We start from the raw sequence: 20,916 nt of genomic DNA, 5'->3' as shown, positions 1-20,916 counted from the left end.
TAAAATGCGTTTTCTTCTCCTGGACTACACTCCCACGCAGTCTGGCTTTAGAACATCTCCACCGAGTAGCAGCAATTGCCATCAGTGAAGCCCCCTCCCCTTCCCACATTTATTTCCATGGTAACCCACAGAAGGCATTCTGCAGCCTCAAAACTACTTTTGCTCTTTCATCATGCAAGCTGGCATTGTCAAGGGCTGAGTGTATTCCTACAGCTTTGAATGAATATAAAAAAAAGAAAAAGCCTGAATTTGGCTGGGCAATTTTTATTTGGGAGGCCCTGCAGCAGGAAGGAACAGGCAGCCTTCAAGTGGCTTAGTGTCCGTACATTGCTTAGTAAGGAAAAAACAGTCTTGCTTCATTAATTGATTAATGGGGAGGGTGACGGTCATCAGAATGGTCTGTCTGTGAAGCAAATGCAGTGATTTCCTGAATGCTGGGAGGTGGCGGGCAAGGGCAGATGGCTGGCCAGGCTGGGCTGGCGAGCTGCCGGTAAGTGTGCATGCTGTGATCTGTTCAAATAGCGCTTTCTTGTGGAGTCTGTAATGCTTTTTCAGGTATGATGTAGAAAATGGTGTCTGACTAGATGCCTCCTCCTCGACTGTGTTATGCATTAGCCTTTTCCTGGTGTAGAAGTGGGGGGGTTTGGCAGTGTTGGTCAGTGCTTGCTGCGTGTGAGCAATTTAGTACTGGTAGTAAAACATTTGCTATTTCTGTACAGCGCCATAATGAGCTGTATTGATTTTTTGCCTTTTTTAATCCATATTTATGCAGTATTTGCATGTAAATGTTGAGAGGATTTTATGCTTTTTGAACCGACTAAGACTGTTTGATTGCTCTGTATGATAACAGCGGCATGTGGAACACATAGTACTTGGTAAAAGAAAACCAATTGCTTGCAAACAGTGTCTGCAAATGGGGGATGAATTAAATGATATTGTAAGTAATTATTTTTTTAATAATCTGAAAGCAGAAACCTGTCTGGTTCAAGTGTGTTCTGAGTCTTGTATGATAAAGGGATTGGATGGATTTTTAATTAGAATTTTCTGCTGATGTATTCCGTGTTGTCTGAGTATCTGATTCACAGTGCAGGAAAAGTATTGGTTAAAATATTTCAGGGGTGCTGCCTGATCAAAGAATTTGGTTGCCATTTGGTTGGCTTGGGACAAGCTAGCAGGGTTTTTTTTCCATTCTTACATTATTTGGCAGGGAGGGGTGAAAATATAGCCTTTTTCTAAATGTCTCTGAAGTACATAAATGACTGGGAAGTCACCATGACAACATGGGGACTTGGATCAGACTTCTCTCCATGCTTATGCCGTTTTGGTTTTTTTTGTTTAATATTTGTTATTTCGGCATTCCCTAAGCTGTTTGAGAGAGTATCCTACAGCTCCTGTTGGTATAGGACTTTTAATGCTATCCGGCTTTTAAAGTAAATTATTTATGCGGGGCTTTTTTGGCTCAGTCCAATGTGTTATTTAGTTTGCAGTATAATTAAGGTAGGATCTAAACAAGGACATGAGCACCTTCAGCAGGAGTTAAGGGTCTGCCTTTTTTGCAATTTTGGTGTTGCAGATCTTAAAACTTCTGCTGAGCTTTTCCTTGGTCCTGAGGATTCCTGTGTGGTGTTCCCATGTAGCACCCAGAGCCTGGAGATTCCTGAAAGTTATGTGCAAGCTAAGGTGTAAGAGAATGTTTGTACAGGAGTGCCTGGAGTTAGGGGCAAGCTCGGGAACAGCAATAAAAGGGACTGATCATAGTCAAGAAACAAACAGTTCTTCTACCCTCCTTTGCTAAGGGATGCTGAGTGTAGCTCTCAGGGAAGAAGAGGGTTTTGTGAGATATGTTTTGCTGGCTGTTCCTCTGCACTTGTTGGGACATAGTGAAGTAATGTGGCCTGAGGGGAGTAAGGTAAGGTTTGTGTTCAGTTCCTTTCTCCATCACCACTTACAGATTTTGGAGTGGTGAACACAGACTGTGAGAAGTTGGACCATACAGGGCATTCTGAGCTCTCCTGAAGCCCTGGCACTGTTCAGAAGGGAATGAATGACTTCCCACGTTAGAGAGGGTGTGCAGGGAAGGCAGTAGTGGCAGCATAGTAAAAAGCTTTGATGGGAAGTTATGGAGTTTGATTTCTGGTCTCACTGCCGCAGCTATGGACATGTGTGTGGAACTGGATGTGCCTGTTTTGTGGTTAATATTTTAGGGTGATCCAGCTTAGGAATCTTCTAGAAGAGTATTTACTTTGGGGAGGAGACATCTTACCTATAGATATCTCCCTGGTGCTGTCTTCTGCTCCCTCCTGGCAGGGTTACTAGGGTTGGAGAGGGGTTTGTTTCATACTTGTAGCAGCAACCTATGTAATTGATAGTGAATTTGGTAGAATGATGTACTAGATGTTCTGTGGAAGTGGTGTTTCAGTGTCAGCAGAGGAGGGTAATTACATGCTTCTCAGTTATCATCATACTTGATGGAAAAAAGCCATGGTAATTTGGGTAAACCAAAGTAAAGTCATTGCAGTTGTCACTTGTGCCCATCTAAACTTGGAGAGAAAGTAGGTCTGTGACGTTTTCTGAGAGTGTATGGATTTACTTGCCCTTGTGGCAGAGCTGTGAGTATGTTTCAGTATTGGGGCAACTGAAAAGTAAGTACAACATGACAGTGACTTTCACGTTGTATTATTACACTACATCTCAACATGAGAATGTGAAGAACCACGCATTTTCCTCTTGACACCCATTAATCTAATGTTTTCTTTGATGCCAAATGAATAATAAAATGACTTTTTTAATTTGGAAAAATGTTGAGTTCTGTCTTAAGCTGGAGCAAAATTTTCAAGTATTGCTGAAAAGAAATTTTCTACATCTGTGTAGGATTATCTCCTTTGAGATAATCCTCCACAGACTACATCAGTATGTCTGTGTGATGTAGCCTATTTTCCCTTTTTCTTGAAGTTACCTGATGTTATAATTTTGAATATAGAAAATGTGAGGAAAATTTAGTCCTTCAGAAATCCATCTCACATTTCTGAGAAAAGATTTCTTTTGAGCTAGAGGCTCAAATAATGAGATAAATCTGTTATGAGAAAAAACAAGTAAGAGCAAGAGACTGGTGGAGTTTGTTATATAGACTTCTGTGGTTACATACCTTGCTTTCAAGATTCTTACAGTTATGATACATAATATTAGAGGCAAAAACTTGAAAGTCCCAGATTTAGGAGTAGCTAATAAACAAAACAAACATAAACCCACCCTTCCTTTCCCTGCCAAAAATCTCCAACTGCAAACAACAAAATAAACCTCTTCTTACTTCTAGGGTGAGAGTCAAGCTTGATGCTGTAAGGAAATCAACACCAAAAGAAATAGTTCTAACATATGAAAATCCAGTGGGGATAGGGCAGAGTGACACTGGTGATGCCATTACAGCATTCTTGGTACTTTGGGATTCTGAGGATGAAAATGATGCTTTTTACTCCACCTGTTCTCAGCAGTAGTGCTCTAAGAGCTCAATGACAGTCACCTGAAATCAAGGCATCTGTATTTATTTTTTCTTACTAATTTTTTTTCATTTCTAAGTGGGGAAAGAAAAGTCTTGGTATCAGTCCTACAAAATAGGATTAAATTAATTTGCAGTATTTTATTAGGAACAACCTGCTTTTGCTGTGTGTCAGAGACTGGCACTAGCTTGCACTTTAATCCTGCTTCTTGTCCCTTCCTAGTACATGGACAGTGTGGATGTATGGACTGCCATGAAGAACTACATCCAAAGTTTAAAAATTCTTTCCCACTTACTGGGTCCCACTTACCACCCCTTCAAAAAAAGGGAAGACTTCATCATAGTGTATAAATTCACAATTCAGTGTTAAAACTGAATCTTGGTTTTTTTAGAGCTATTGTTCTTTGCCTTGGCGCCCCCCCCCCCAAAAAAAGAAGTTTTTGCATATGCAAGTTCCAACAGGAAACCAAAACTCAGCCTTTTCACTTAAGCATGGGATCAGTTGAAGTTTAATTTCCCCTGTACATGTGATATGGCAATGAAAAACCCTTGCCACAAAAATTGTAGATGTCTAGAAAACACACTTCAATGAAAAAGCTCAAGGTCTTGACCTCTTTGGTTATAAAAGACAAACTGCTTTAACCTGGGTTATATTTAGTGAATGAATGGTAAAAATGCTATAATCTGAGAAGGTGGAAAGATCAAACTAGAGTTATTTTCCTTGTAAAGGTGACTTTGCTTTTAAGAGGAATAAATGGTATCAGTTTTCGAATACTTTAAATACTTCTGATTCCCAGTGAAAAAGTATTTTGTTGCAGAACAAGAGGTTTTGATATATTTTTTTCCATGCCATTAGGTAATAATAACTGAGATGAAGTGTTTCTGTTTGCTGGCCAGTTGAGTTGCAGTAAACCATGTCATTCCCAGGGTTCTGCAGAGTGTAGGACCTGTTACAACAGCAGCCCTGCTTGCAGTACCACTGTAGAAGATGCCTCCAAGCCCAATTTCTTTTTCTGCTGCCTGTGGTCTTACTGGCTTCCATCCTGAGTGCAGCTTTCACACCACTGCCCTATTTATGGGATCAGTTCGATCAGTTCTGAGCTGGGTCAAAACCTTCCAAGTAAGAATAATGTAATGCCTGTGGTTGAGGGAGCAGGGCAGGAAGACTCTTTCAGTAGGAGGACTCGAAGGGTAGTATTAAACCATACCATTAGTCCCACCACATGTATCTCGCACCTGTGTAAAATTCTGTCCTTTAGCCCAGGATTTACCATTTCTTTCTGCAATTGGGTGTTTTGTCTGGTTTGTTAAAATGGAAAATACTGCTATGAGAAGCAGAATGACAGTAGATACAAAACATGGAATGCTCGTGGTGCTAGTGTGCCGTTCTTACCAGGTATTGAGTTTCCCTTCCAAAGGAGCTGCCCAGTGCTCTTGTGTTTCTTCTGACCAGCCTGGATGGAAAAATAAGAAAGGCCCTCAAAGAGTTAAATACACAGAAGTATTAATCAGTGAATATTTAGGTCATGGAGGACTGAGACTGGAGAAATACAGAACATTACTGACAGCGAGGGGGGTTTATGTTGGTAATGGACTGGGGAATATCTTCTTGTCGAGTAGTAGCACCTGACTTTGACTTTGTAATTGTAGTTTCTGTTGTGTTTGTGTTCTTAGTTGCACTGCTGTTGCTTTGCAAGATGTGTGATGTTCAATAAGTCTCTAAATGGGCTTTCTAGAACCATTACTCGTGTCTTTCATCATGTCCTGCAGCACTAGTTGGAGCTGACTTCCTAGTAATCGCAGACATTTTGATTACCTTTAATCTTCAGGTAATTAATTTGTAGTCTTTTCTGAGGAAATGATTACAAAACTCAATGGCTTACTGACTTTTTGCAGGGCTCTGACCCATAAATCACTTGTCAGTGACAGGGATAGTTCCAGTTTGAAAAGTGTGGTATACAGGCTTTGCCCTGTCCTCCAAGGCTTTGGTTCCTAAGGGCAGGACTTTTTTGTCTTATCTGTCTGTAAAATGTCATTGAACATCCATGGTGTGATCTGCATAAGAATGGTAATGATGAGCTTACACTGTGTGTATATCCCTGGGGAGAGAGGCAACTCCTGCCTGCTGTCCCTGATGCCCAGATGGTGGTGACTTCTAAAAGGCTTGTTTGCATCCTCTTTGAACACCAAAACTGCTTGAAGCCTTTGTCACTTTCAGGTGATTAAACAATCAAATGTAACAATTTGTTTGTTTAAATTTTTTTTTCAAATGTCAAAACCCAGTAGTTTTAACATTATCATGTGTATTTCCAATAGATTGCTGAGTGAATTGGAACTTTATGCTGTTAAATGTTATTACAATTTAGGTTCTTTAGTCAAAGAAGCCAATATATTGTTATGGCTTGTATATAACTATTATATTTTTAATTCTGAAAATGTTTTGAAATAAAGCATATCTTACTGTACAGAAGAAGGAGGAACCCTAGTGTATAATAGTTTAGAATGTGTGATAAATTGAATTTTACTTGATATTAAGAAATTTGTATAGTTTTCATAGCTAGAATGAATTCTTTCATGGAACTGTAATATAGCTGTTGTAATTCCATCATCAGATGAGGTCACTAAACTGAAATATTTGGACAACATCCCTGGTTGGGTCACTTATTCTGAAAACTGCTTATGCTTTGTGTATGCTATGCACTCTGGCATTCTAATGTTATTTAATGTTTTTAAATGACAGATGCAGAATTGTAAGATTGCTACAACATGTATTGGGTAGCCATTTTTATTAAGTGCAAAAAGAACTGGAGGTTGATGCACTTAATGTTTGTTATACTAAGCCAGTCACACGTTCCTATTATCAAGTGTAGAAGATACATCTACATTTGATGTATCTTCTACATTTGATAATCTTGTAGAAGATTAGTAGAAGATGAATATAGTATCCTCAGTAGAGTGCATCTTGTGCTTTATGCCTTTCTGAACATATTTCTGTTGCAGGGGATGTTGCTTTTTTGTGCATCTGAGAATTTCAAACTGGCTGCTCTGAGAGAAAGAGGGATCTGTTTGGTCCAAGAATGTTCTTTGTAGATATTGGGTTTGGGAGTGCTGTAGGAGTTGCATTCAGGTATCTGGGCAGGAAGAGAAGGTGCACTATGGTAAGAAAGAAGACACTTTTGGATCTGTGACCAGAAAATTGGAGAGATTACCTAGGATTTTCAACTTGCTTCTAGTTTTATTTTGTTTGTTTTTTCACAAGGCCAGATTGAATGGGGCTCTGGCCAACCTAGTCTAGTGGAAGATGTCCTTGCCCATGACAGATGTTGGAACAAGATACAGTTCAAGGTCCCCTCCAACCTAAACCATTCTGTGATTCTGTAACTCTGCAGGGAGCAAAATACCTGATTCTTCCTGACCATTAGTGCAAATGGGCTTTTCAGTTAAAAACCATCTTGAAGCAATTATTTTGCTCGACAGTCTGATTTTTCCTTTGCCACAGTACCTCACAGAAACTGATCAAACTGTTCCATTTTGAGAACACAGCTTTAGCCAGTAGACACTGGAGCTCAGGGCTGGTCTCTCTGAGTGTGTCTCTGTGGAGTGTTTGCAGGGAACACAGAAGAGGAATGGCCCCACAGCACAGTGGTGTGGTATGGAGTGAGGGTGGGGGAGCAGCAGGACTGTGTGCAGGTCTGTGCACGATAGGATATGCACGACAGGCTGTGCTCTTGGCCTAACTTAGAAATTGCCAGAACTGCAGCAATCCTGTTTGGCTTCTCTGAGGAGAGCTGTCCTTCTTGAGCAGCGCAGGTGGGGAGACATGGCTGATGCAGACATTTATGAATGCCAGATTTGAATGTGGAGGGATGACATCTGTGCTCTAAGCGTCTCTGAATTAGCCTCAGTTTATTTGTGAGCTAGGATCATGTGGCTTAAGGTGCCTTTTGAGCAGTAACTTTGTGTGGTGACAATCATCACAGTGTTTTAAGGGGTCTGCCCATCATGTGCAGAAGCTGACCCAAGTGCCGCAGGGGAGTGTGGCTAAGGACTGTGCCACACAGTGTCATGATCAATGACAGTCAGTGAGTTGGGGTGGGTCAATCATCCCAGAGTGGAGCAGGGTGGCCAGGGCATAATCAGGCCTTATTGCAATTCGTGTATGCACGTGTTTGGTGGTTTTTGTTTTTCTCTTTTGGAAGGGCTATGGAGGGCTCAGTGGTGTTTGCTGACACCAGCATGCTGCAAAAGGAATCAGGAAGTGTCCTAGGCAATTTGGAGTTGTATTAATGTTACTGTTTTGTTCTTTATTGATGGGTGCCAACTCAGATCCTCACTTTACGTGTAAAGATATTGCTCTGAAAGGTGTCTTGTTCCTCTCCTTGTGAAGTTGGCAGTAGTTAAAGCTCTCTGGGGCCAATATGACACAATAGATCTGAAAAAAATCCAATCAAACAAAAATTATTTATCCATAACCCATTCTAAGCAACTGATAGGATTATGATGTTATTACTAAATTACACTTTCACTGTCAATTATTATATGAGCTCAAGATTGTAAATTCATTACAAGAGTCATTTATTATCTGAAATAATCTTGTAATGATTTTCTTTTACTGTTTTTCTTGTACAGTGAAAATTCTTTGCATTTGTCTTAATAGCATCTAAATTTCTGTATTGAGTTTTATTTTTAAATCGCTCCAGTCATCCTTTCTTAATAATGCAGCTTTGCCAACAAACATACATTGTATGCATGGAGATTTCTCCAATAAATGAAAGAATAATATGGAATAACGTTGAAGAAATTATAGAGAAACCAGTAATTTATTGAAACAGTGACTGCCACGCAGTATGTGCTGTTTTATGCAATATAATTTTAAACACAAACATTCAGCTATCCTGTGCAAGTGACATAGTTTGTAATTATCCACATTGGCTATGCATACATATTGGAAAATGCTAGTTGCCTGTTATATTTTATGTAATGATAGACCACACTCTAAGTTAACTTCAGAATTGAAAGCTATCACCTAAGCAAGACAGAATGTGTACTATTTTCACAATAATAATTTGAATGCATATTTTGGGTTAATGATCTGATTCTGAAATTGTTGCCTGTTCCTGTCCAGCTTTAAAAAAATTATTTATTTTAAAAAATTATTTTAAAGTAATTTCTGGCAGATTTGAAATTCAATTTTGAGATTGTGGGTTTTTTTTTCTTTAGAATGGAAATTTAGCAGTCATTCACTCGGATTTTATTTTTTGTGATTTATAAGTTATGTCCCAAATGATAACTTGGGTTCTTGAAAAATGTCCTTTGTTTTCATGTTGTATTGACTATGGATTGGATGAAAGTGCAGTTGTAGATAACTGGAGAGATGGAATAGCTGCTATAGATATAATTAATTAACTGAAGTTTTGTTGAGAAAACTTAATACTAATTCCTTTTACTCCAGTTTTTCTCTGTACTCTATATTACAGGCCTTTGATCTGGTGTTACTTTCTTTGGAGCTTGCCAGGCTGAAATAAAAGATACTTTATCCTATCTGTGACTGGGATCCAAAATACTGGAGCTGGTTCAGTGGTTTTCAGTCTCTTCCACTTTATTTATCTGTGTGTTGTTCCCATGGAACCTTTAACCTTTCCCAGGTTCTTTTTCTTGCTCTCACTTTGGATCTTAGAGACTGTGGATCGCAGAGTGAGGAAGCATTCATCTAAGATAAGGAGATGGTCATGCAAGTGAAAGAGTGCTCTTGGCTCTTGGTTCCTCCATCTGCAGTGTACAGAATGTGGTTGTGTGTCCCTTCAGAGCTGGAAGAGATGTGGAGTTTGACCTCAGGAGTGGCTCTGGGATAACCTGGGTGTGCAGGTCTCTGGAGGAGCAGGGTGTGGAGCCTGAGGCCACAGAGAAGGGTAAAGAGGGTGTTCTAGTCAGCTGAGAAATCAGCGCAGTGTAGTGTGGACCTTTGGTCAATGTCATAGGCTGCTCCAAGTCTCCAAAAAGTAGAGATTCACAGTGGCTAGATCCCTCCAACATTTTCTTGCGTTGGATTTGCAGTCATTGTGTGGGATTGCTTTGTTGGAAGTATAGATATGAGAAAGGGGCACAGGACTAGGGATGCTTTTGCTGTTAGCCTCTCAGTGCTGTCCAGGCTCTTCCAAACTGCGACTGTGCTTTTGTGAGCCCACGTAGCACTCAATCACCCAGTCCACAGCCGAGGCACCACAGCGACCTGTTTGCTTCTCATTGCTGCCCATGTTCAGATTATCAGTCAGAAATGTTTTATTCTGTGTCCTTTTCTCAATATAGGAGTTAATATTTGAGAACGTTATTTATTGGTAGTTTACATTGTTATTTTGTTACATTTGTTTTAAATGGGACAAAAAATATTATTATACATTGTACATTATACATTGTGATATGCGTGATTGACCTAGTCAAACCAGCAGCCTGCTCTGAGTGGCCCTGCTTTGAGCAGAGGGGATGGACTGGGTGATCTCCGCAAGTTCCTTCCAAACTCAAAGAATCTGTGGCTTGGCCGTTTTCTGTCAAAGCTCTCAACTTCAAGTAGGATGTTACTGAGCCACACTGAGAGCTGAAATATGTCTTCTTCTAGTGATTATTTTGAAATTGTTCTGGATTTTGAAACATGCAGCTTGTCAAAATAGTGTAAAAATACTCCTTGTGCGTTTCAATAATGAAGTTGTATTTTCTTAATTTCTGCAGTGTGGAGTGACAGCACTTTGTGATCACACAGAAAAGCTAGACCTGCCCTGCAAGGCTTACTTCTGTAGCAATGAACCTGAGCTCAGTTTTGAGCTACTTTTCACTTACCTGCTTTTATTTAGTACCTAAATAGACTTTTAAATCAGCAAAGGCTAATTATTGGTTTACTAAAACTAATGAAACAATTCAGGATTATAAAGAGAAAGCAAGTTGGTTGGGACACTGTTGGAGATGAATTATATTGTCATTAAATCTTAAGTGGAGGGTGATTTTTACTCATCTTGCTGGTTAAATAAGATCTTACACATTGCAATGTGTAGCATTAAGAAGATGCACAGGCACATCTGCTGAGCAGAAAGAGAGATCCTTGCCTGCTGCTTTTGTCATTAGGAATAATTTAGTAAGCTTTCAGTAAGAGAAGAAACAAAGCACACAAAGCATTTTTTGACATGGTTTTGAATGAAGGCTGGAATTTGCTCATAGGACTTGACTGGGCTGTTTCTCATCATTTCGTCTTTTAAATCACTGGAAGGTGGGCAGTGTAATGCTTTTCTCTGTTCGGAGAACAGAGAAACTCTTCCTGCAGCTCTGGCAATTGGAGATCTGCCATCTTTCTCTTTGTTCTTGGGAGAGAATCCCAAAGACAGTAAATCACACAGCTGCAGGTAACCTGAAAGGAACAAATTGAGATGGCTTTGACTGCAGTAATTTGTTTGTAGAATAAATCTCTTTAGGTTTTCACAGTAATGGATCGTTTTGGTGTTGCAATTCCTGTGTTAAAGTAGTACAGATGTGAAGTTGTGGGTATATTATTAGGCTGAAATAGTTCATTGATTTGCAAAATCCGTGTAATTATTAATTGGGACTCTTTAATCATAATGAAAAACCTTTTACTTGAAAAAGAAAAAGAAAAAAACAAACTGTGCTCATCTAAGAGGAAAACCTCAGGAATGCTGAATAAAGATTCTGTCTGCATCCCTTCATCAGGATCTGGTTTGTGCATCTTCAAGGAGGCTCATCCAGTGTGGGCATCTTAGAGGTGGTATAGACATCTGACATCAGTGAGGGCTCTGAGGCTGTCAGGCAAAATGATAGCTTCATCTTTGAAAATCCATGGTGAAAATGCATTTATAGTTGCAGCTACACACTGCACCTCGTGCTCAGCTGCCTCTGGGGACCCTGTAGAGAGATCAGTTTGGTATGGGGTGTTCCCTTCTGGGAGACCAGGAGTTGTCCGTGGGTGAGCATCCCTGTGTCATGGAGGAAGCAGCCAGACTAAATGTGGAGACCAGAGCTAAACCAAGTGAATTACCAGAAGCATGAGATGCAAAGCGAGTTTGAATGGGAAAGAGGCAGGAGGAGGAAAAGATATGTTGAAATGCTGCCGCTGAAAGACTGAAAAGTGGTGGTGTGTGGGACTTGTCCTGTAAGTCAGAGAAATGCCCTTGCTTATGCTCACCTGGCTAGAATAAGAACAATGAGGGTAAAATTATGGTCAGAAATGCTTCACTATAACTAGAACTTCCTTTGAGAGAGTTCTAGCCTGTTACAAGTGCTTACTTTATTTTTAACTCTGTGCATGTTATCTGCCCAATATTCAGTCCTGAACTCAGGAAAAAATTAGAGGAAGGCCCATTTATCTTCCATCTTCAATGAATCCTTTTGCAAAAGAAGAAATCAAAACAAAACACGGTCTTTCAAATTAATGAATTCTGGGTTTCATGTTAGTTATAATGAAATATATGAATGAAAACCAATTCCCCTTTTCCCTTCTAAATTAGGCACATGCAACAACTTAAGAGGGACTTCGATATCTGGACCTTGACATCTGCACCTTGGCCAATGCAGAAATTAAGTCTTGAAATCTACTGCTGAAGTTAAACAAGTTGCTTTGCATTTCATCACACAAAAGTAAGACAAGACTTGTATGCACCAAAGAAATGAGTCTGACTGGTCATCTCTTCTTACCTCCATTTTCTCTAGTAGAGGAACAGTGTTTGACAGTCCCATGTGATGGCTGAATCTCCTGTTGTGTGCAGCGTTCTGGCAGGGCTTTTGTCTCCTTCAATGTCAACCTGGCTGACACCTACCCCAGGCTCCTTCTCCTTTTCTTTGTCACTCTTTATGCCTCAGTCTTTTTATGTCATCTAACCTGCTTTTCTTACTAGATGGAGGAGTCTCAGGGGTTTTTCTCTTCTACCTTTGATCTTGTATCACAGAAAGTAACTGTGATGATCATTTTTGCCTAATTAAACCATTTCCTCATTTGAGGGGGAAAATCAGCTAAATGTTTCCTCCAGAAGAATGAGATTTTCACAGCCTCTTTGTTGTATTTTGTTAGATCATAAAAGTTTGTAACTGCCTTCATTTATAGGGATTTGATGTTCAATATCCCCTAACATCCATTCTCTATATGTCAATATGAAGAGCAGGCCAAATGTAAATACTGAGAAGACTATGGCTAAATGCAGGAATTTGCTTACCAATGAATAGTCTCCAGCCCTAGACAAAGATAATAAACATGTTTTTTTCAGATTGGAAACCTGTTTCCCATGTGCCTTGTCTGTTTCCTGTACAGGAATGTCACTGGAGGTTTGAAATCATAATGCCAAAGTTTCAGGGACCAGATCTGTAAAGATATGGCAAATTCTGAGGTATGACAGAAATGCTAATGCAAAAGTTACTGATGGGCATCTGTGTCCAAGTCAACTGAGAGACAAAACCTAAGGCCAAACTGATACTCTCCAAAGGGATACAAATATAAACAAAATCTGAAAGAATAACTTTGGTACTAGTTTGTCACAGAATAGCATGGAAGAACTTGAGCATTGCCACTTCGGTGGGTGTCAGTCTCTTCTCCCGTGTAGCAAGTGACAGGACAAGATGAAACAGCCTCAAGTTGTGCCAGGGGAAGTTTAGGTTGGATATTAGGGAAATTTTTGTCACTGAAAAGGAGGTCAAGCCTAGCACAGGCTTCCAAGGACAGTGGTGGAGTGCTCAAAAAGTGGAAGTGTTCAAAAAAAATGTGTAGAGGTGACACTTGGGGGACATGGTTTAGTGGAGAACATGGAGATGATGGGGAGATTGATGGTTCAACCTGGTGCTCTTAGAAATCTTTTTCAATCTTAACCATTCTGTGATCCTGTGATACTGTGGAGAAGCACACAACGTTGACATTGGTTCAGGACATTTACTGTGTAGTTCATTATCACACTCAGCAGCACTGCAGACATAGATCTAGAAATTACAATATTTGTGTTAAACCACATGAATATATATGACTACTTAAAAAAATCTCCCAAGCCCCCACAAAATCCATTAATCCTCATCTACTCTCCAGCAGAGTTTGGATTATAATCACTTAGAAGTTTATTAGCAAAGAAATAATTACATGTGGAGTTTTCCACTCTTGGGACTTGCGTCCATGTAGAGCTTTGATAACAGTGATGCACAAGGAGGAGCTGCTTCACCACAGTCCCTCCTTCTCTGCAGGAGATCCTCAGGCTGGACTTGTCCCTGGGGTGCCAGCTGGATGAGCCAGGTGCCTTCTCACAGAGGGGTTTCAGTGCAGCCCTGTAATTTGGGGCTGACTGCTGTGGCTGAAGGAGGCTGGGGCTGAGCAGCAGACTGCATATCCTCAGTCTTGTGCATGTTAACAGAGGACTCAAAACACAGTCAATAAAAACACAAGACCTTTTTTTTAACTTTGTACCAATAACCCCAGGAGCCGAAGGTAAGTTCTTGCTAACTGCAGTACCACATCCTGTTTCATACAGGAAAGAAAAATATTTTTGTTTTGACACTTTATTGTGCCTGTTTTTAGTCTTGGAGGAGAATATATTCTGTGGTGCTTTTTCTTTCTCATTTTCCTTTTGAGTGAATTTATTCTGTTCTCTGTGTTGCTTCCACTCCTTAGGCCCCCTTGGAATCCCTAGGGTTGGAAGCTGGCCCTTCTTCCCATTCAGCTGATGTGGTTTTCCCCTTCACTCATTTTTTGGACAGAATTTGCTTGGCAGCCTGCTACAGAATAAAAATAAAATAAGAAATACCACTTTCCTTCTTAACTAAGGAAAGATGACCTTCCATACAGTTAGTGACAGATTCTGATTTTTTGTTCTAGAAAGGAGTTTAAATTTTCTCTGTGGCAACTCAGTGGCAGGTTGAGTTGATTCTGTATTATGTCTCAAGAGATGGTATCATTGCCACTATGGTAGAAATTATGGGGCATATTTAACTGGCCTTGGAAGGATCCTTGCTTTGTGCTGTCTGTGGGGGATGTAGTGGCCAGCTGCACTCAGAGCAACATAAAACACCTAACAGTAGAGTGCCTGCTTGATTTTTTTTGTCTGTTTTTTTTCCTTGCCCCAGTGTAAAATTGTATGTAATGACTTTATAGCAGCAGGATTTCTGAGATGTGCTTGTAATTTTGTCAGGAATTTGGTTCACACATCTGTGTTAACTAGTGCTGCAATAAAGAATTAGATGTGGATGCTTCTCATTTATGTCACTCAGAAATCTTCTCCTGACCATTGTAATTATATAAATTTAAAGTAAACACTTAAGAATCATTATAATAACCAGTTTTCAATAGCAGTTTGCCAGCTAACCCGTATCTAAGAGAAAAGCCCTAGTGCCCAAGCTGCCCCTGCAATGGTGGGGGCCAGAGAGCCTGTACTGACACTGCATTCCTGCTTCATGTAGAACTAACAGTGCTAGGAGTGTTTCTAGCTGGAGAAATGTGGGTCTGCAGTGTGAAGTTTTTTTATTTACATGCAAGATAGAACATGAGGACTGTACTGTACTACCCTGTCTAGGGAGCATTGAGTGGGACAAGGAGTGTGCTTTATTGTTGTGAGGAAAGGGCTGATGTACTTCTCTTGAAAAGCTAATTCTTCAAATGAAAGTATACCAGATTAAATGAGTAATGAAAATTCTGTAATGGTTCCTTTAAAGCAGTTGTGGAGAAATCCCTTGCTGCAGGATCAAGTGTGAAATGTCCCAGAGGCAGAGAAGTGTTGGAAAAGCTTTGCACAGGTAGCTGGGTTATGTGCTGTTCTGGACAGGGCAATAAAAACAAGAATGCAATGACAGATACAGAGACTGCACTGAAATGAGTGTGTAAAAGAGGTTTTTACTCTTTGTATGTAAAAACCTGTTCAAGGAGAACAGAAGTCAGAGCTGAAAACTCCTCAGGAATATGCCTGCTGTGATTCAGATGATGAGATGTAAGGTGTGTGCTAGTGCTGGTAAAGCACAGCCTTTATTTGGATTAGCTTGCAGGAATGTACCATAGGAAAATCTAATGAGAATAAAGGTGGGGTATTTTGATCCAGATTTATGGAAGATACAATGACAATGATGTTCAGTAGTGACACTTGAGAAGCTATGAAACATCTGTTAGAGAAAGCATTCTCATCTAAGGCAGTTAAAATTAGTCAGAGCAGGATAAAGGTACACCAAATCCCAAATTTCCAAATACTAGTGTTATAGGTCTAGGGAAGGTTTTGGTCCTTTCTTGTGCTTTACATGCACAAATTTGTTAATTTCAGCAATGTGCTTCTTTCACAAAAAATTTTTTTGTGTCTGTGTTTCTGTGGTGGTGTGAGATGAACTGAATAGACCAAATTTCTGAAAGCCCTGCTCAGACTGAGCAATTTGTCAGGGTTTGTCAGGTTTGTGTTTTTTGTAAGAGTTCAAAGCAGCAGCCCCTCTGTGTCTCCTCGAAGATGGAGTCTGCCCTGCAATGCAGCATTCATTCAAAAATTTTAGATTTTGCTTCATCCTTTATCATTTCCCATGGAGATTCTGATGGGAGAGCAGGATAGGAGAAGAATCTTTGAACATCTTCAAGGCATTTGATGTAAATCTTTGAGCAAGCTCCATCCCATGCTGGTAGAATTGCACTTATTGTCACTTTTGTGGTCCCTCATTTCCCTTCTCAGACTGTGAAGCAGAGTGAGAGTTTGCATGCTGAGAACTGTGTTTTTGTTGGTTTCCATGACATGTTACTGCTGTTACTGACTGTTCTTGCATTAATATCAAACTATATTTAATTTAAAAACTCTATAAAAATATGAAGGAGGCCTACAAGAGAGATGGAGATGGATTTTTTACAAGGATATGTAGTGATAGAACAAGGGCGAATGACTTCAAACTAAAAGAGCTTAGGTTTAGGTTGGATGTTAGGAAGAGATTCTTTTTGAGGTTGGTGAAGTTGCCCCGAGAAGCTCTGGCTGTTCCATACCCAGAAGCATCCAAGACCAGGCTGGATGGGACTCTGAGCAACCTGGTCTAATGGAAAGGGATTGGAACAAGATGGTTTTTGTTTAAAGTGCCCTCTGCTCCAAACCATTCTGAGAATCTATGATTCCATAATCTAGCTTTCTCTTTTCTATTTCAGAAGATTCAGGCATCTAAACCATCCACATCCTTTGTATCGCATTTCAGATGGTTTGAAAGTCAAAGCCAGCAGAAATCTCGTGTGACTTGTGCTTAGCACAGCTCCTCCATGGGCATTTGCCACGTTTATATGCTTTGACTCACCAACCGCAGTGGTGGTCGGAAGTGAGCTGGGGGAGGTCACTTCCTGTGAACATGGCATTTAACCCATGAAATGAAAGCTGCAGCAGGAGCTGTTCTTCCTTCTTTTTAGTTTTCTTACAACTTAAGCAAGTAAGAAAAAATGTGTGAGTCTCTGCTCTGTCACAAGTAAGTGATATGCCTCTCTTTTGGTGGGGAATTGCAGTCCATGCCAGATTCTTGCTTGCTTTGGAGCATAATGTTTGTTTGATTGCATCTGTTTCTGAAAGCTTATGGTGGTATCTCTGCTATCACTCTTTTTGCTGAATTTGATGTTTTGGAATGTCTGAAAAATGTAAGCTAATTGTTGTCAGTGTCACTGAGCTGGGTTCTATAGCAGGGCTGTACAGCCTCAGCACAAACACTGCCTTACACCCCTGCCGAAGTCTCAGCAGGAGGACGGGAGGAAGAGATGAGCTTTAAGTAGGTTTGAGCAAAATGCTGGAGCTAATAAAGCAGCATAAGATGAAGAATTAATGTGTGAATTTATAAAATAAGGGTCAAAACACCTACTTTGCAGTACTGTAAGTATCTTGTAAGAGGTTTTTGCCTAGACAAAAGGGGTGTCTGGTGGTGCCACACATTTGAAACCAATGAAGGAGCCACTAGCTTTTGTTTTCAGTATAAATGTAAGGTGGCTCACAGCAATGAACCCCAGGAGGAAAGAAACTGAAAAAAAAAAAACCCCAAAGCAATTGGGGTTTAATTCCTTTTGAAATTTCCCAAAATGATACCAACATGTGACAGTGGTTAAAAAAGAATGGGGAATGCTTAGGGTAACTGGTACTTTATCCCAAGCCAGCATGGGGTAGCTGGGCTCAGCTTAGGATGTCCAGTTGGGGATCTCCTGGGGATGTGGTGTCTGAGGGCAGGAGAAGCTGTGGCTCTCCTGCTTCAGCACCTGTGGGGGACTGTGGACGTGTCTGGCATCTACCAGGAATTCAGTGCTTTGCCAGATCTGAAACCAGTGCTGTGCCTGTGTCATCACACAACAGAGCGCAGATCAGAGGGGTCTTCTCATATTTTCTAGAGCTGTGGTAGGGGCAGAGATTTGACGGTTGAGGAATTGGATCACTGAAGCAGTTTTTAAGAACATACAACATTGCTAGATTGCATTCCAGTCACATGCTAGTGAATACCTGCTGAAATATTGGGCTCTTTTTTCTGCATGCTGCCCTTTATAATTTTCTCGAATTCAAGCTTTTCCCTTGTGCACTGTTTTAATTTCTGGCTGTGATGAGCTACTGTTCATAAGGAAGAAGTTCTAGTCCCTCCCCTTAAAATCTGGCCTGTGGCAGCACTGCTACTGTCACAGAGAGCTTTTGGTACCCAGAGCCAAGCCATCAGCGTAAATTCTGTCAGTGATGATGTGTTTGCAGTAATCTATTAATCTGCTCTAATAATCCTCTCTGTTTTCACCGCATTTTTCTGTTAAATGAAATTATATTTGAATAGAACTTAATACTTAAAATTTCCTGGTTTTAGCTGGAAGGATGTTTTAATAGCTGGTCTCAAATCTGCTGAAAAGAAGATATTTGTGGTAGAAATGCTAATGAAGCTTCAACCAGCAGCAACTGGCATCCATACATGGAGAATTCAGGGATTGTATATTTGGGTGGCAGAGATCAGTAAGCAGATTTGTGCCATCTGAATCTATTTTTGACAACAAAATCTGCAGTCTGCATGGCTCAGACTCCAGGGGCTTTATTCAAAAGGTCACATCCTGATTTAATACCATTAATATAAATCTAGGAAAATTTAGTTGATGTGAATGGGAGTGCTTTTCATTTCAGGCTTTTGATCTTAATAGGAATCTGGGAGAAAGCAGGTTGCATTTTTGTAGCTAAAGCCATGTTGTTGAAGATATCACAGAAAGGCAAAGACGGGTTTTTCACCTTTAGATGTATTGTTTCTATGTGATGTAGGCCACCCTCCACTCTGGTGAGATTCTGGTAAATTCAGCTAGTCCATTTCAAAACAGTAATAGGGAAAGAATGTTTTCTTTGCCATTTTTTAGTGCATTTATGTCAAATTTCTAAATTTGATGTGTTTTCCATTTCTGAGTACTGCCAGAACCCCATATATTTATATGTTCAAAAGCAGCAACTTTAAACCACATTCCTTTTTAAATTCCTTTTTCAGCCTTCTTATGACACACTAGAAAAGCTGATGTAAGGGTTTTATGTAGCCTTGCCACAAATCCAAAAAAACTTCAAATTAAAAACTGTGGGGTCCATGTTGGTTTGTTTGCTGAGTCTTCATAGAATTGAATCAAGAATGTAAAACAAAAAAACAACAATCATATTAACCACTTCTTTCTCTCTGTTGCCACTGGATTGTATCTTAATGGCATCTTCTACACTGGAGCTTTTGCAGGCATGTTAATCTTTTACATAAGGAGGAATAATAAATAACTGGAGTGATTAAATCTGAAGAAATGGCACTTGTACCATTCCCACCACATGGAACATATTCCTGAATCATCCTAATACAGTTGTATTTTATCAAGTAACAGAACATTATATGCTATAACACTTGTATTTCTTTTTGGAGAAATAATTTTGAAATGTTTTTTAACTTTTATATTCGCTCTTTTATTTTGGGTGCCTATGGTAAAGATGTAAATCATTCATTAAAGACAGGAGTGCGGAAATTCTGCCTGTCTTATCAGTCAGGCAGTTTAACAGGATTATTAATGCTGGTATATTGATTGTAATAACTTGTGAGGGAATGGCTCACCCCTCTCCTTTCCCCCTTCCCTTCTTCAGGGACTTGAAAGAGTGATATAATTCCAGAAGTAGCACAAATTTTCTTCAGGATCGATAGAACACATACTAACATTTTCCTCATTTTCCTTCCTTCCTTCCTTCCTTCCTTCCTTCCTTCCTTCCTTCCTTCCTTCCTTCCTTCCTTCCTTCCTTCCTTCCTTCCTTCCTTCCTTCCTTCCTTCCTTCCTTCCTTCCTTCCTTCCTTCCTTCCTTCCTTCCTTTCCTTCCTTTCCTTCCTTTCCTTCCTTCCCCTCCCTCCTTTCCTTCCTTCCCCTCCCTCCTTTCCTTCCCTCCCTCCCTCCCTCAGGTTGCCCTTGTTCTCCTTTTCAAATCAAGTGTCACATTGACTCCAGTCCTGCGTTGGAAGCATGTGGGGAACTGCAGCACATCAGCTCAGCACAATGTCTCCATCAGGCTGGAAGGAAGCCCAAAACCAAACCTGCACTGGCCAAAATGCATCCTTTGCAGAAACCCCAAGGTAGGTGGCTTTGTCCTTCTAGAAATTGTACAAGTTTCTATTGCACAGGAAGTATAATATTTTAAAATTATTGCTTCAGTTTGAGTCACAGCAAACCAGTTACTTTTGCATTCTAATGTATAGCTGGTATGGTTTTATTATCTTCATTTCCCAATGTTAAATAACCACCTAGAGAAGCCTTCAAGAAGAAATTGATTCAGCAATAACCAGTTACTTAACTTTTCACTTTATATTTCTTGTCCTGTTGGTATACTTCATGCAGCTGTGAAGCGTAAGTTGAATTTAGCAACATTGTTTATATTTTTGATAAATTTTTTTAGAAGTATTTTAGGTAATAATATCTTATTGTCAAAACCTGGTCTGTTTTCCATTTATTGTAAGAACTACATGTGGCAGCAGGAAATGCCTAGATTGAGCAAATGTATTTTGAAAATATGGTGTAGAAGCTAAACCAATCACCCGTGGGTTGTGGTACTTCCACAGAACTGCCAGCTAATAGTCAAATAGATGGCACACCCAAAATATGATGGAAGAGGAGCCAGGAAGTAGTATGTTCCAGCTGTTCTTTTGGTCTCCCCAGGCTTCTGAATTCTACAAAAACGATTGCAGATTCTTGAAAGAGTAGAAATTGTTTTCATGTTTCTTCATCAGTGAAATGACATGTGGTCTGTCTTTGTAATGCCAGCTTGCCAAGAGTCCTACTCTCACCACCCCATGCTTTGTAGAATTAATTGCACTTATGTGTGTAATGGGTGCTTGCATCAAGGGAATTGGAGATGCAAAAAGCATGGAACTTGAAAGGTATTTGAACAAAGGAAGCTAAGCCTCAAGAAGATACTACGTTCGTAAACCAAAATGTTTAGAAGATATGGGTT

General features: G+C 40.0%; 1 protein-coding gene across 11 annotated transcripts in view; it reads left to right on the top strand.

Annotated features, from left to right (window-relative positions):
* Positions 1–20,916, top strand: part of FGD3 (FYVE, RhoGEF and PH domain containing 3) — a 94,520-nt gene that overhangs the window by 27,895 nt on the left and 45,709 nt on the right. For 5 of the 11 annotated variants that reach the window (XR_001333208.3, XM_026797615.2, XM_074550205.1 and 2 more), the window contains exon 2: positions 19,871–20,041. Coding sequence is in view for 10 of the 11 variants with exons in the window: in XM_026797615.2 (XP_026653416.1) it covers positions 19,871–20,041 (171 nt within the window). In the remaining variant the exon portion in view is untranslated. Of the gene's footprint in view, positions 1–127; positions 491–918; positions 938–16,906; positions 16,925–19,870; positions 20,042–20,916 lie in introns of those variants that run through there. The other 6 variants (XM_026797616.2, XM_074550206.1, XM_005494335.4 and 3 more) reach the window with 6 other exon arrangements.

The sequence above is a fragment of the Zonotrichia albicollis genome, chromosome 12, assembly GCF_047830755.1.
Source record: "Zonotrichia albicollis isolate bZonAlb1 chromosome 12, bZonAlb1.hap1, whole genome shotgun sequence".
Taxonomy (NCBI): Eukaryota; Metazoa; Chordata; class Aves; order Passeriformes; family Passerellidae; genus Zonotrichia; species Zonotrichia albicollis.
The sequence above is the reverse complement of the archived record's forward strand: the minus strand, read 5'-3'. Positions and strand labels throughout refer to the sequence as shown.